The 17,903-nt window shown below is 37.2% G+C and overlaps 1 protein-coding gene across 6 annotated transcripts in view; it reads left to right on the forward strand.

The window, feature by feature from the left end:
- CNKSR2 (connector enhancer of kinase suppressor of Ras 2) overlaps nucleotides 1–17,903 on the forward strand; it is a 287,398-nt gene that overhangs the window by 225,164 nt on the left and 44,331 nt on the right. For all 6 annotated transcript variants that reach the window (XM_081278357.1, XM_081278358.1, XM_081278359.1 and 3 more), the window contains one exon: nucleotides 3,746–3,813. In XM_081278357.1, coding sequence (XP_081134483.1) covers nucleotides 3,746–3,813 — 68 coding nt within the window. The remainder of the gene's footprint in view (nucleotides 1–3,745; nucleotides 3,814–17,903) is intronic.

A 17,903-nucleotide genomic window follows, 5' to 3' on the forward strand; every position in this document is an offset into this window, starting at 1 on the left:
GTTAGGTTGATTCCCAAGTATTTTATTTTTTGGGGGGATATTGTGAATGGAGTAGTTGTCCTCATTTCCGTTTCCGAGGATTTGTCGCTGATATACAGGAATGCATTTGATTTATGTGTGTTGATTTTATATCCTGCCACTTTGCTGAATTCATTTATTAACTCTAATAGTTTCTTTGTAGACCCTTTTGGGTCTGTTAGGTATAGAATCATATCGTCTGCAAATAGTGATAATTTAAGTTCTTCTTTTCCTATTTTTATGCCTTTAATTTCTTTCGTCTGTCTAATTGCCCTGATACCTAAACCAGACAGAGACACTTCAAAGAAAGAAAACTACAGACCAATATCTCTAATGAACCTAGATGCAAAAATCCTCAATAAAATTCTGGCGAATCGGATTCAAAATCATATCAAAAAAATTATACACCATGATCAAGTAGGATTCATCCCTGGGATGCAAGGCTGGTTCAATATACGGAAATCAATAAATGTTATTCACCACATCAATAGACTTAAAAATAAGAACCATATGATCATCTCGATAGATGTAGAAAAAGCATTTGACAAAGTACAGCATCCCTTTATGTTCAAAACTCTAGAAAAATTAGGGATAACAGGATCATACCTCAACATTGTAAAAGCAATCTATGATAAGCCACAGGCCAGCATCATTCTGAATGGAGAAAAATTGAAGGCATTTCCTCTAAGATCTGGTACAAGACAGGGATGCCCTCTCTCACCACTTCTGTTCAACATAGTCCTCCATTTCTTTTAATAAAAAATAAAATTATAGAATTTGAGTTTAAGATTCAAATTTTTCTCCCTTTCTATAATTTCAGCAACCAGTGTATATTACATATATAAACTGCCTATAGTAAGGAGAGGCAAGATTAGATGGTAATCAGAATTATGTAACTTTTGAACCAGACTGTCTAAATGCCAGCTGCACCACTTGCTAGCTATGTGATCTTGGATGAGGAACTTGACCTCTCCATGACTGTTATTGTTCAATGTGTTCAATAGGTAGGTGGGGATAGTAACCTTTTCAATTCTGTATTTACCAGGACTAGTTCTGCAACCTTAGGCAAGAAACTTAACTCCCTATGCCAAGTTTTGACCTTTTTATAAGTAGTGAGAATAATAACTACCCCAATAAGAAAGAATTTTGAGGGGTAAATAAATTTCAAGTGCTACATAAGTATTCACTGTCAATGCATTTACATATTTTAGGCTCTTGCTTCATGTGCCTCTCTTTGTATGTCTCTAAAAATGATATTTTTAAGCACAAAAAATGTGTGGCTTCATAAATATACTTGAACACACTGAATGAATATGGTTTTATAAATATTGTTTTTCTGAAACTTTGGAGTACAAGCATTGTTTTTCTAAATTGGAGATATGAATGTAAGGAAATGACAAAGATGATGTTGAGAACACTTAATGAAAGGAATAACTCCTGTAGTTTCCATAATTTCCTCTTAATTTATATAACTCCCATTCTTGAAATTTCACACTAGGCCATTGGAATTTGGAGAGCTTTTTCTCCTTGTTCTCAAGATGAAAATGTTTTTCACATGCACATGGCAGGTGGGGAGGTGTGATACTCTTATTTTGTGTTTTAATTATTTTAAACCTTTGATCTAGGTCCTCAACTATCCATGTTACCACATGTTAAGCTCAATACCCTTAATAGAGCTCATTGTTCAGCACATAGGCACTTAATAAGTGTTAAATTGAAAATTTGAGGAAGCTTCTTTTTAATTTCTTGATTTATTTCATAAGAACCACATTGTTCTTTGGAATTGCAATAATACTAAATGTTAGTGATTTTTAAAGTAGTAAATATAAGGCAATGGATTATATTTCAGTGGGTGAATTTTGCTTTAGTTATATAATCATGATATTTACTCCCAAAACATCAAGACAGTCTTTCCCAAGAATGTTAAGATCTGCCTTGTAGTTCAACCCCTTTCTCACTACAAACGAGCTATAGACTAGATTTAAATTTGATATTTTGCTAATAATTAGTCATTTTTTTAGAGAGAGTGAGAGAGGAGAGAGAAAGAGAGAGAGAGAGAATTTTTAATATTTATTTTTTAGTTCTCGGCGGACAACATCTTAGTTGGTATGTGGTGCTGAGGATCGAACCTGGGCCGCACGCATGCCAGGCGAGCGCGCTACCGCTTGAGCCACATCCCCAGCCCCATAATTAGTCATTTTAAAACAGTTATTTGCTAAGAAATTGTCCTCGTGACTTAGAGTTTATAATCTTCAGGAGTGTATGTGTATATTCTGTGCTATTGCATTCATGTGATCAGTAATTTATTCCATTTCTACTCCAGTTCCTTCTCTATTTCCCACACATTCTTGAGGTGATAATAACATTGTAGGTTTTGTCAAAATAAAATTTGGCTTTAAGTGACTTATTCTTAAAGTGTAAATTTCTGTAGATGTGATTCCATCTATCAGAGACATAACTTTCATTCCTTTTCAAGATACGCTTAGTATCTGATGCACAGTTAACACCACCTGGCAAAAATGGTGAAATATATGAATTACTGCAAATAATGTTACTTCCACTTGATTGGAAGATATGATCTTAGGAGAAAAAGTTCTCAAGTACACCCTTTTCTTAAAAGTATATCTAGATTGATTATTCTACAATTTAATGATATTAACTATGCTAGTAATCCCATACTTGCCCAAGCTAATTTGAAAGGTAGGTTCTTCTTCAATTTCTGATTTTGGAAAGCTTATGGGTCATGGCTCAGGAATGACCAGTGGAAGACTGTGGCCTCAGAACCTTGTTTAAATATTGTACGATTTTTTTAATCTGATGTAACATAAATAATTGGAAATATAAGCACATAGGGAGAGCCCTGATGGAACAAATGAAAGTGATAGAGACCATGCTTTGCTTCAGGCAGTTGCTACATTGGCAATAGCAGTAGTACTGAATGAGGAAATAGATAAGGTTTATTTTTAACTTACTATTGTTTATGAAAATACATTTTCAAGATACAGACAGAGGTTAAAATACATGTTTATTATATATGTTCCTTGTATCTTTGGAAAACTAATTTCTCTTGTATTTAGAGACAAGTTTCTGAAGTGCTCCCAGATGTGTTTCTTCTTGTATTATTAAATTTAAGTGAGTTTAATCAAAACTGTCATTTCAAAGTAAGACTATTATTTTCACAGGCAAGGTCTATAACTCTCTTATCAGGATAAATTAGACTGGATATTATTTAGGTATCTCTAAAGGAACATTTGTTCTGATGAAATAGAACAACAGGAATATTTGAAGTACTTCTACATTTGGAGCAACAGATATGGCTATGATCATCCCAGAGCCCTTTATATTACAAATATTTCTTGGAACAAATGTTAACAGTTTTTCCCAACTATTGTATTGAAATAACATCTTTGGTGTGAGAACGGTTTGTACTACAGTAAATTATGACTCATTGAAAACTCCGTGTATCAAGAGTGGCAAAGAACACATCTTATACGTAGGACTATTTCACATATTCTTAGTCATCTTAACTATTTGTGATAAGTAAATATTTTTAGCTAATAAACAATCAAGTTTTAAAGATCCAAAGAACACAACCAGATCCCAAGACCAATATGTCAGCAAATGTTTGGGCAGATATCAGTCAACTTTTTCTGTAAAGATCCACATATTATTTTGAGCTTTGAGGGCCAAGTTACAATGTTACTGATTTTAATATTTGCTTTTGCAGGTGGCTTAACAGAATTAATATGCTGACTGCAGGATATGCAGAAAGAGAGAGGATTAAGCAAGAACAAGGTAAAGGAATACCTTCTTTGTTACAATTCTTTTATACTTTTTTATTGCTGTTATCCTATACAGTGCTTCATTGCTGTCACTTAAGAGAAAACATTTTATTGTGTGACTATTATTCACTGGGCACTTCAAATCCAGATCATAGATTATTATAGGTAAAGTTAATTGAACAGATAGGTACTGAACTCTCAAATGTTTAGAGCAATTAAGGTGGAATTCTGTCTTGGTTATTATCCTCTTCTTCCATCTATTTCCTGTGGAGGAACAAAAGCTTAAAAATGAAAAAGTCTGTAGTAGATCCTATTTATTAACCCAAGTCCAAGTACTTGTCAGTGATCTGTATTTTCTATTTATCAGTTTCATGTATAATTAAGTAGCCTTTTATGCAGAGAGGTCAGAGGAATTATCCTTTCTTTTATAAAATATCTCATTTGGTTATGTTCTTTAGCTCTCTTACTATGTTACTCTATGGACTTAGGGAATCTGTCTTGGTATTGACCTCAGATTTATGATGCAGAATTGAAATCTTAAGAATGAAAGCTGTGGTCACCATTCTGAGGTAGCTTCACATTGCTGAAAGAGTGCTTGTTATACATCCCTTGGAAGCATGAATAGTTTTTTGAAATTATTTGAGACATCCTAAAGTATAAAAATTCCACAGATTGACATGGATACAACACAAACCCATATGTAGTTATGTCTACAGTGAGCACAGCCAGTTTGTTGATGTGTAGATTCCTAAAAACCTGTTTCCTCTCAGATTTACAGTAAAATCTCAGCCAAGACTTTTTTAAAATCTAAAAAAAAGTTTTAGAGATCCAAAGAAGACAACCAGATCCCAAAACCAACATGTCAGCAAATGTTTAGGCAGATATTAGTAAACTTCTTCTATGAAGAGTCAAATTATATTTTGAGCTTTCAGGGCCATACACAGTCTCTATTGTAGCTATTCAACTCTGCTATTATAATACATGAAAGCAAAGATACATTAATGAGTGTGACTGTGTGCCAATAAAGTTTCTTTATGAACTCTAAGATTTGAATTCTATATTATTTTTCATACGTTGAAATATATTCTTCTTATGGTTTATTTTTTAGCCATTTAAATTGTACAAAAATATATTGATCTTAATAGGCTATGTGAAAGCAGGCAGAGGGTCATTACATGACCTATAGACCAAAGTTTGCCAGCCCTTGGTTTGAGTGATAGGGTGAGGGAATGGAGATTGTCAGATTAGTGAGGGTGAGGAATTAGGTCAGGGAGATCTCAAATAATTAGCAAGGCATGGTTTCTCCCAAGGGGAATTTTTCATCTTATTGAGGACTTACAAAATTCATTCTTGAAATTAGTTAAGAAAAACTAATGAGAACCACAAAATCCAAATAAGTACTAAATTTTGCATAGTATACTGCTAATAAAAAAATTACTGAGGGGTTACAAATATTTTTTTCATAAGTGCCGAGAAGAATGTGCAGTTGATGTGGAAATGCTTTTCTGGGAAAAAAATGGTCAGTGAACATGATTTAAAGTCAGTAGTACGGCCATATCAATGATTATAGCAGCACAATTCACAATAGCTAGACTGTGGAATCAACCTAGATGCCCTTCAATAGATGAATGGATAAAAAAAATGTGGCATTTATACACCATGGAATATTACGCAGCACTAAGAAATGACAAAATCATAGAATTTGCAGGGAAATGGATGGCATTAGAGCAGATTATGCTAAGTGAAGCTAGCCAAGCCCTAAAAACCAAATGCCAAATGTCTTCTTTGATATAAAGAGAGCAACTAAGAACAGAACAGGAAGGAAGAGCATGAGGAAAAGACTAACAGTAAACAAAGACGAATGGGGGGAGAGAAAGGGAGAGAGAAGGGAAAGCATATGGAAATGGTAGGAGACCTTCAATGATACACAAAATTATAAGAGGTTGTGAGGGGCAAGGGGAGGGGAAAAAAGGGGGGAGAGAATTGAACAACAGCAGAGGAGGTAGAGAGGGAAGATGGGAGGGGAGGGGAGGGGGATAGTAGGAGATAGGAATGGTAGCAGAATACAACAGTCACGAGTAAACACCGCCACTCGCCGACAGATTGCAACAACAAACAGGTGTGTGTCACCCAGCTCAGCCCCCATACATAGGGGGATTTCGCTTAAAATCTCTCCTAGACTTTCAGGGGGAGGGACTATCAGAGTGAGCCTGCATAAAGACTAAAGGAGAGCTAGAGGCACCTGACCCTCAACCCGCCCCCCTCCCATCAGCGGCCAAAACAAAACCTGTCTAGCCAGCGCTGGGGAGGGGCAAGCAGAAAAAATCAAAACCATAGAGTGCTGGGGATCCCAAAAGCCGACGGTGTGACCCCGGAGATCCAGGCTGTCTGATTCGCGCGGCCTGCCCCGAGGCTACAGAAGGCGTGGCGCCCCAGAGAAGGGGTTAAATAGTCAGCAGGGAATTAAGTGGCTGCGACACGGTGGTATCCCACCAGCTAAACCCAAGCCCGCACTGACCCCCGGGCTGAGTTCGGGATTGTTGGCGGGGATGGAAGCGGTACAGCCCCACCCCCCACAAGGGACACTCCACTAAGGTAACCAGCGGCCACCATCTTGGACAGCGGAAGTAAACACCGCCACTCGCCGACAGATTGCAACAACAAACAGGTGTGTGTCACCCAGCTCAGCCCCCATACATAGGGGGATTTCGCTTAAAATCTCTCCTAGACTTTCAGGGGGAGGGACTATCAGAGTGAGCCTGCATAAAGACTAAAGGAGAGCTAGAGGCACCTGACCCTCAACCCGCCCCCCTCCCATCAGCGGCCAAAACAAAACCTGTCTAGCCAGCGCTGGGGAGGGGCAAGCAGAAAAAATCAAAACCATAGAGTGCTGGGGATCCCAAAAGCCGACGGTGTGACCCCGGAGATCCAGGCTGTCTGATTCGCGCAGCCTGCCCCGAGGCTACAGAAGGCGTGGCGCCCCAGAGAAGGGGTTAAATAGTCAGCAGGGAATTAAGTGACTGCGACACGGTGGTATCCCACCAGCCAAGCCCAAGCCCGCACTGACCCCCGGGCTGAGTTCGGGATTGTTGGCGGGGACGGAAGCGGTACAGCCCCACCCCCCACAAGGGACACTCCACTAAGGTAACCAGCGGCCACCATCTTGGACAGCGGAAGTAACCACCGCCACTCGCCGACAGATTGCAACAACAAACAGGTGTGTATCACCCAGCTCAGCCCCCATACATAGGGGGATTTCGCTTAAAATCTCTCCTAGACTTTCAGGGGGAGGGACTATCAGAGTGAGCCTGCATAAAGACTAAAGGAGAGCTAGAGGCACCTGACCCTCAACCCCCCCCCTCCCATCAGCGGCCAAAAGAAAACCTGTCTAGCCAGCGCTGGGGAGGGGCAAGCAGAAAAAATCAAAACCATAGAGTGCTGGGGATCCCAAAAGCCAACGGTGTGACCCCGGAGATCCAGGCTGTCTGATTCGCGCGGCCTGCCCCGAGGCTACAGAAGGCGTGGCGCCCCAGAGAAGGGGTTAACGAGTCAGCAGGGAATTAAGTGGCTGCGACACGGTGGTATCCCACCAGCTAAGCCCAAGCCCGCACTGACCCCCGGGCTGAGTTCGGGATTGTTGGCGGGGACGGAAGCGGTACAGCCCCACCCCCCACAAGGGACACTCCACTAAGGTAACCAGCGGCCACCATCTTGGACAGCTGAAGTATCCACCGCCACTGTCCGACAGATTGCAACAACAAAACAGGCACAGAGTACAGTTTGAACTGCCGAGAATCATCACTGAGGGGAAATCTGGTCTAGCAGGAGAAACCAAGGCTAGCAGGAGAAACCAGGAGCCTAGAGGCAAGGCCCTCGCGACTGGGCAGCTGTAAACTGCAGGCCCACCGGCGACAGTTCACCCACTGCCTGCGTAACTTGGCGGTAGGAGAACGCCCTCCCGTTGGTGACGGATCACCTGCCCGCGGCCTGTGATACTGGGCGGCTGGAGTCTACCCGCCTGCCACGACCGGGAGCTGAAACCACACAGAGACAGTCCAGTCACACCCCCCCATTAGGGCACCCCAGCAAGGAGACTGGGGCCCGTCATAGCAGAGTAGTGTCGTCACTGGAGCTCGAACGTCGGAATTCCTTCCCAGCGGAATCCACGTTAGCAGTCATACTTCAACAACACAAAGGAGAGACATCAGAGTAATACAGAAACAAAACAAATCTATAGAGGAGAGCAGAAACACGACAATCAAAAAGAGCTGGAAAGTAACGTGGACAACATGAGAAAACAAGGGAAAAAAGGATTACAAACAATGCAAGACTACTCAATTCTACAGGAGGACATAGAAACTTCAGAAACAGGTATAGGGAAAGAACTCAAGGCATACCTAACTCGAATGGAAAGGAATATTAGAGAAGACATGAGACAGCAAGTCCAAGAAATAAAAATATATTTTGAAAATGAATTAAACAAACAAATTCAAATGGCAAAGAACGAGCTCTACCAGGAGATAGAGATATTAAAAAAAAATCAAACAATAATCCTAGAATTCCAGGAAACTATAAACCAAATTAAAAACTCAAACGAGAATATTACAAATAGACTTGATCAAGTAGAAGTCAGAACATCAGATAATGAAGACAAAGTTTATCAACTTGAAAAGAATATAGTCAACACAGAAAAGATGCTTAATTCCCACGAGCAATCTATTCAAGAGATATGGGATGTCATAAAAAAACCAAATCTGAGAGTCATAGGGATAGAAGAAGGCACAGAGATTCAAACCAAAGGAATGGACAGCATATTAAATGAAATAATTCTAGAAAACTTCCCAGAGATGAAAGATGGAATGGATTGCCAAATCCTGGAAGCCTACAGGACCCCAAACATTCAAAACCATAATAGACCAACCCCAAGACATATAATTATGAAGATAGCCAACGTACAGAACAAGGAGAGAATATTAAAAGCTACGAGAGAAAAGAGGCAGATTACTTTCAGGGGTAAACCAATTAGGTTAACGACAGATTTCTCATCACAAACTTTGAAAGCGAGAAGATCCTGGAATAACGTATTTCAAACGCTGAAAAATAATGGATTCCAACCAAGAATACTATATCCAGCAAAATTGAGCTTCAAATTTGACAATGAAATTAAAATCTTTCACGATAAACAAAAGCTAAAAGAATTTGCAGCAAGAAAACCAGCTCTGCAAAGCATTTTGAACAAAACACTACAAGAAGAGGATGTGAAAAATAGTGCCCAAAACTAACAGCAGGAAGTATCTCAGTAAAGGGGGAGGAAAATAACCAAAAAGCAAAACTAACCAAACTAAAATAAATAAATAAAGAAGCATGACTGGAAATACAAATCATATCTCAATTGTAACCTTAAATGTTAATGGCCTAAACTCACCAATCAAGAGACATAGGCTAGTAAACTGGATCAAAAAAACAAATCCAACAATATGCTGCCTTCAAGAGACTCATATGATAGGAAAAGACATACACAGGCTGAAGGTAAAAGGTTGGGAAAAATCATACCACTCACATGGCCCTCGGAAGCAAGCAGGAGTGGCCATACTCATATCGAATAAAATCAACTTCAAACCTAAGTTAATCAAGAAGGACAAAGAAGGTCACTATATACTGTTAAAAGGAACCATCCACCAACAAGACATAACAATCATCAATTTGTATGCACCCAACAATGGAGCTGCAACGTTCATAAAACAAACTCTCCTCAAGTTCAAGAGTCAAATAGACCACAACACAATAATTATGGGTGACTTCAACACACCGCTCTCGCCATTAGACAGATCCTCTAGACAAAAACTGAATAAAGAAACTATAAAACTCAACAGCACAATCAATAATCTAGACTTAACCGACATATATAGAATATATCAACCATCATCAAGTGGATACACGTTCTTCTCAGCAGCACATGGATCCTACTCAAAGATAGACCATATATTATGCCATAAGACAACTCTTAGTAAATATAAAGGCGTGGAGATAATACCATGCACCATATCTGACCATAATGGAATGAAATTGGAAATCAATGATAAGAGAAGGAAGGAAAAATCCTACATCACATGGAAAATGAACAATATGTTATTGAATGATCAATGGGTTATAGAAGACATAAAGGAGGAGATGAAAAAATTCTTAGAGTCAAATGATAACACAGACACAACATACCGGAATTTATGGGACACAATGAAAGCAGTTTTAAGAGGGAAATTCATTTCTTGGAGTTCTTACCTCAAAAAAAGAAAAAACCAACAAATAAATGAACTCACACAACACCTCAAAAATCTAGAAAAGGAAGAGCAAAACAACAGCAAATGTAGTAGAAGACAAGAAATAATTAAAATTAGAGCAGAAATCAATGAAATTGAAACAAAAGAAACCATTGAAAAAATAGATAAAACTAAAAGTTGGTTCTTTGAAAAAATAAATAAGATAGACAAGCCCTTAGCCACGCTAACGAAAAGAAGAAGAGAGAGAACTCAAATTACTAACATACGGGATGAAAAAGGCAATATCACAACAGACACTACAGAAATACAGAAGATAATTAGAAAGTATTTTGAAACCCTATATTCTAATAAAATAGAAGATAACGAAGATATCGATAAATTTCTTAAGGCATATGAATTGCCCAGATTGAGACAGGAAGACACACACAATTTAAACAGACCAATAACAAAAGAAGAAATAGAAGAAGCCATCAAAAGACTACCAACTAAGAAAAGCCCTGGACCAGATGGGTATACAGCGGAGTTCTACAAAACCTTCAAAGAAGAATTAATACCAATACTTTTCAAGCTATTTCAAGAAATAGAAAAAGAAGGAGCTCTTCCAAATTCATTCTATGAGGCCAACATCACTTTGATCCCAAAACCAGACAAAGATACTTCAAAGAAAGAAAACTACAGACCAATATCTCTAATGAACTTGGATGCAAAAATTCTCAATAAAATTCTGGCGAATCGAATACAAAAACATATCAGAAAACTTGTGCACCATGATCAAGTAGGATTCATTCCTGGGATGCAAGGATGGTTCAATATACGGAAATCAATAAATGCTATCCACCACATCAATAGACTTAAAGACAAGAACCACATGATCATCTCGATGGATGCAGAAAAAGCATTTGACAAAGTACAGCATCCCTTTATGTTCAAAACACTAGAAAAACTAGGGATAACAGGAACTTACCTCAACATTGTAAAAGCTATCTATGCTAAGCCTCAGGCTAGCATCATTCTGAATGGAGAAAAATTGAAGGCATTCCCTCTAAAATCTGGAACAAGACAGGGATGCCCTCTATCACCACTTCTATTCAATTTAGTTCTCGAAGTACTAGCCAGAGCAATTAGACAGACAAAAGAAATTAAAGGCATAAAAATAGGAAAAGAAGAAATTAAACTATCGCTATTTGCGGATGACATGATAATATACTTAACAGACCCAAAAGAGTCTACAAAGAAGCTGCTAGAGTTAATAAATGAATTCAGCAAAGTGGCAGGTTATAAAATCAACACGCATAAATCAAAGGCATTCCTATATATCAGCAACAAAACTTCTGAAATGGAAATAAGGAAAACCACTCCATTCACAATATCCTCAAAGAAAATAAGATACTTGGGTATCAACCTAACAAAAGAGGTGAAAGATTTATACAATGAAAACTACAGAACCCTAAAGAGAGAGATAGAAGAAGATCTCAGAAGATGGAAAAATGTACCCTGTTCATGGATAGGCAGAACTAACATCATCAAAATGGCGATATTACCCAAAGTTCTCTATAGGTTTAATGCGATGCCAATCAAAATACCAACGGCATTTCTTGTAGAAATAGACAAAGCAATCATGAAATTCATATGGAAAAACAAAAGACCCAGAATAGCAAAAGCAATTCTAAGCAGGAAGTGTGAATCTGGAGGTATAGCGATACCAGAGGTCAAACTGTACTACAAAGCAATAGTAACAAAAACAGCATGGTACTGGTACCAAAACAGGCGGGTGGACCAATGGTACAGAATAGAAGACACAGAGACTAATCCACAAAGTTACAACTATCTTATATTTGATAAAGGGGCTAAAAGCATGCAATGGAGGAAGGATAGCATCTTCAACAAATGGTGCTGGGAAAATTGGAAATCCATATGCAACAAAATGAAATTGAATCCCTTTCTCTCGCCATCCACAAAAATTAACTCAAAATGGATCAGGGAGCTAGATATCAAATCAGAGACACTGCGTCTGATAGAAGAAAAAGTTGGCTACGATCTACAAATTGTGGGGTCGGGCTCCAAATTCCTTAATAGGACACCCATAGCCCAAGAGTTAACAACCAGAATAAACAAATGGGACTTACTTAAACTAAAAAGTTTTTTCTCAGCAAGAGAAACAATAAAAGAGGTAAATAGAGAGCCTACATCCTGGGAACAAATCTTTACCCCCCACACCTCAGATAGAGCCCTAATATCCAGAATGTACAAAGAACTCAAAAAATTAAATAATAAGATAACAAATAACCCAATTAACAAATGGGCCAAGGACCTCAACAGACACTTCTCAGAGGAGGACATACAATCAATCAACAAGTTCATGAAAAAATGCTCACCATCTCTAGCAATCAGAGAAATGCAAATCAAAACCACCCTAAGATACCATCTCACTCCAGTAAGATTGGCAGCCATTATGAAGTCAAACAACAACAAGTGTTGGCGGGGATGTGGGGAAAAAGGTACACTTGTACACTGCTGGTGGGGCTGCAAAATGGTGAGGCCAATTTGGAAAGCAGTATGGAGATTCCTGGGAAAGCTGGGAATGGAACCACCATTTGACCCAGCTATTGCACTTCTCGGACTATTCCCTGAGGACCTTAAAAGAGCGCACTATAGGGATACGGCTGCATCAATGATTATAGCGGCACAATTCACAATAGCTAGACTGTGGAACCAACCTAGATGCCCTTCAATAGATGAATGGATAAAGAAAATGTGGCATCTATACACAATGGAATATTATGCAGCACTAAGAAATGACAAAATCATAGAATTTGCAGGGAAATGGATGGCATTAGAGCAGATTATGCTAAGTGAAGCTAGCCAAGCCCTAAAAAACAAATGCCAAATGTCTGCTTTGATATAAAGAGAACAACTAAGAACAGAACAGGAAGGAAGAGCATGTGGAAAAGACTACAGATAACAAAGACGAATGGGGGGAGAGAAAGGGAGAGAGAAGGGAAAGCATATGGAAATGGTAGGAGACCTTCAAGGATACATAAAATTACAAGAGGCTATGAGGGGCAAGGGGGAGGGAAAAAAAAGGGAGAGAATTGAACAACAGCAGGGGAGATAGAGAGGGAAGATGGGAGGGGAGGGGAGGGGAGGGGTGATAGTAGGGGTTAGGAAAGGTAGCAGAATACAACAGACACTAATATGGCATTATGTAAAAATGTGAATATGTAACAGATGTGATTCTGCAATCTATATTTGGGGTGAAAATGGGAGTTCAAAACACAATTTGAGTCTAATGTATGAAAGATGATATATCATGAGCTATGTAATGCTTTAAATAATCAATAAAAAATAAAAAAAAAAAGAATACAACAGTCACTAATATGCCATTATGTAAAAATGTGAGTGTGTAACAGATGTGATTCTGCAATCTGTATTTGGGGTAAAAATGGGAGTTCAAAACCCAATTGAGTCAAATGTATGAAAGATGATATATCATGAGCTCTGTAATGTTTTGAACAATCAATTAAAAAAAAGAAAAAAAAGTCAGCAGTAGAGAGGGAAAGAATATATTTTATTCAATATTAAGTACTTCTGTACAAGACCCTCAACTAGCACTCTTAATAATGTAAGGATGAAATAGGCACCCATCCTACCTGAAATTACATTGCATTCTGGTAGAAAAGATAGTCTTAGTGCAATATAGAAAGTGAAATATAATAAAGTACAAATCAAGTTCCATGGAACGAGGCTAATGTGTGTCCTTCCAGGAAGAGAATGAGGAAAAACTTTATATTGGCTCTATTTTCTGAACTGGGTCTTGAAAGATGAGAAGGATATTGACTAAAGGAAGGAATTAAAATATTCCAGGGAGTGAAAGCAGCATGTATAATTTCACAAATAATATAGAAACTATCTCCATCAAATTAATCTACACAGGCAAATCTAAGTCAAGACTATGAATTGTCAGACAAGTTATTAAGGCACATGTCTTAGCCTGGGGATGTAGCTCAGTGGTATAAACCTTGCCTAGCATGATCAAGGTCCCAGGTTCAATCAACAGTACGGGGGAGGAAAAGACATCTTAGTGATTATAAGTTTGTTTTTCACTTTCATGCTTCATTGTAATTTATAGACCTAAATTTGAGATAAGAGTACTGAAAAAAGTACCACACTTCTTTAAAAGGCATAAAATAGTTCTTTAAAGGTGTTTATAGATTTTTTCCTTTTTTTAAACATAAGAATTAGAAGTGTGGGTAGGGCTGGGATTGTGGTTCAGTTGTAGAGCACTCACCTAGCATATGTGAGGCACTGGCTTCTATCCTCAGAACCACATAAATAAATAAAATAAAGGTATTGTGTCCATCTATAAAAAATTTAAAAAGGAAGTGTGGATAATGTAGTAAAAATATCAATTTACATAAATAAGTAAACTTGGAATTTTGGGCTTAATGTCCGTTATTTTATTATCGGATGTTATTTAAAGCTGAGCATAGTCTTTATTTCAGTGGATTTTCTTTGTATTCAGTATTTATATAACCAAATTTCATTAAAAATGAAAGATCTGGTAAGTTATATTGCATACACAGGTTACAGAAAGTATTCTGTGGGTTCATGCTACCCTGGTCAATCATATAAGTATATATTTTAATGCCTACTGAAGTGTGGTAGAAATCATAGGCAGAAGCTAAGAGTTACAATTTAAGTCTTTTTTTGCTAATGCAGTGCGACCAGAATCTTTGAAGTAATTTCAATTTTCACATAAAGTATATGGTCCTAAGGTACTTTAACATATGTCAGAACCATAGTAGACTCCCTGTCTTATTCATAATTAGGGTATCATGATATTGTACATAGAAAACTAATATATGCACATGTCTACTCCACACTTCTGTAGTAATTTGATAGCTGATACCTGATTACCATTCTCAGTATTGAAGTTAAGCTTCATACAAAATACAGCTCTTTTGTAGTTGAGAGTAGAGTGGTAACTGCCAGAGGATGTGCAGAATTGAGGTAGAGGATGATCAATGGGTACTATTATAGTTAGATAGAAATAAGTTAGGTATGCTATTGTACAGTAAGAAGACTGTAGATAATGATATTGAATATTTCAAAAAGCTAGAAGAAAGGAGTTTAAATATTTTATTCTAAAGAAATGATGTTTGAAGAGGTAGATGTTTAACCTTATTTAAACATTACATACACACACATATGTATTTGAAACATCACAAGGCAACCTATAAATATGTATAATTTGATTTTATATTTCTATTAATATTTTAAATAAATATTTATATTAAATTTTTAAAATAAAATATAGCTCCTTGAAGTTTAGAAATATTTCACCAAGATGCAAAGAAACAACTGCCACTTTTTCTATTTAAATATCTAGTGTAACTTTTATGTGACTCTTTATTAACTTAAAGTTTAATGAATTTGTCTTTACTTACAAAAATGTGAAGGCTGTAGGGTTTTCTTTGAGTACTCATATTTGTAGTTAAGAGAAAACAGGGTTACACTAAATTCAACCAAAATAACAATTTGGCTAATCATGATTTGTTGGTAATTTTTCCAGTTTTTTCCAGCTTCAAGTCAGATAGTTTTCAGTCATATATAAGGTATTCATAATTATTTGACCACATAAAAATGAATGAAATATGTTTCTTTGATAGTTTTAATTGAAAATTTCAATTTAAAATTATCCTTTTATGTCAACATGCAAAAGTAAAGTGGAAGTTTTCCTCTTCTAGTGATGTCACTGTTTATTCATGATTATTTATAAAATTATATGTCATTGTAAGGATGTTGAAATATCCATTTATTTGATGCTATGTAGAAAGCTACAAAGATAATTTATCCTAGAATAAAAATCAGACTAGTTTAAGCCTTTATGCTATGGTATGCTCCTGATTTTCCATACAAACACAAAAAGACTAACTAAATTTTCTGTGTAGCTTCTTCTCTGGAATTGCTCTCTCAAACACACACCACTTAGTGTAAGAAAAGAAGTTAACTTGCAAAGTGGTATTTCAGCCTGTTCTAAGGCACCCAAGAAAAGTTTAGATCAGTGATGCTTCTTAATAAACCAAGAATTATATAAAATAGTGGATTAGAATTCTTCCTAATTTAGCTGAAGAGAAAAAGTAGAGAGGGAACTTCCTGAAATCTTTGTCACTCATAATGACAGCTATAGAGCCCTGGATAAAATGCTGATCATCTCCTCTTCAGTGTACTAATAAGGACCACTTGAGATATTTTCTCCTTAAGTCTTCAAGGTATCAATGTAAACATCAAGGAGAAATTGAGCCAGAGTTCCTGGAATAGTGGGAAGGGTGGAGTGATCTTGGCAAGCCCACTGCTTTGTGTGGAAGGGTTGCTCACTCCCTTCACCTCTAGCACTGACTTTCCAGTTGGATTTCAGGCTCTCATAAAACCATCCTCCCAGAACCCAGGGCTCCAGATTTTAGTTTTCATTACTGGAACTTGCTATAGATGACCACCAGGCATTTATCGCCTGTATAAACTGGCTCAGACTGTCCTGGCATGCTACCTGCAAATACATCTAAAAAAATAAAGGGTCCTAATATATGTTGAGAGTCCTCAAGGTGCAAGGCACTTGAATTTACATTATCTTATTCAGTATCCCTGACACACAACTCTAAAGGGAAAGTTATTATTAGACCCCATTTTATAGATTATAAGCAAACTTAGGGAAGATTAGAAGTACTTTGGATTAGACAAAGGGAGGTGAAGGGAAGGGAGGGAGAATGGGAATAGGAAAGATAGTAGAATGTATCAGATATTATTTTCCTATGTACATTATGAATACACGAGCAATGTAATTCCACCTGTACAACCAGAAGAATGGGAAGTTATGCCCCATGTATGTATAATATGTCAAATATCATGTACAACTAATAAGAAAAAATTTTTTAAAAATAAGTGTCTAGCCAAGAATTCAACCTATACCTGCCTGAGTATATAGGTTATGCTTTTTCCACCAGTGTTTGCTGGTCCTGTTTCTGGGCAAAAATGTCAATTCAGATTTGAAGGAAGACTTAGTATACTGGCTGGCACTGGCCATTATTTCCATTGTTTTTTAATGGAAAAAAAAACGGATATAAAATTTAGATTAACTAGTCATTTCCTACCTTTTATTCAAAGGAAAAATTAAGATAGAAATAGAATTGTCAGTGTCCTTATGTTTTAAAGCCTGAATATAATGGACATCTTTTATTCCCAGTCTTCATTGCTAAAGAGTTTCTATTTATACTGGTCAGAGTTATAAATCAGGAGGGGGTAGAGCATTTAAATGATTATCAGTATACTCCCTAGCAAACTCTTCTACTATATTAAATGAAAGAGTCTCAGAAATAGTCCTTGGAGTTTTAAGGCAAGGCAATTTCCTGGTTCAAATCATTACTTCTATTAACACACAATAATTTCTCAATAAATGTTAGCTGTACTTATTTTTATTAATGAGCACCAGAGGGAAAATATATATAAAAATATTATAATGTGAGAATTCCTGGGAAGAGAAGGGTTTCTATGGGAAAAAAAAGGATACTGTCTGTGACTTTTCACCTAAATCTGAATATTAGTTAAACCTTGGAATTTTTTATGATTTAAATTTTCATGATATTAAGGAATCTTTTTGTTTTAATGCCTGTTCTCTTAGTATCTGAAATTGACATGGATAACACTTTGGCGGTTTTCCCCAGTAAATCACAAAACATTAACCCATCAGTTATGGGGTGGCTGATTCTTATTATCTGAAATTGACATGGGTAACACTTCTGTTTTTTTCTGATAAATCACAAAAGAATTA

Source organism: Spermophilus citellus (assembly GCF_964194105.1).
Source record: "Spermophilus citellus genome assembly, chromosome: X".
Taxonomy (NCBI): Eukaryota; Metazoa; Chordata; class Mammalia; order Rodentia; family Sciuridae; genus Spermophilus; species Spermophilus citellus.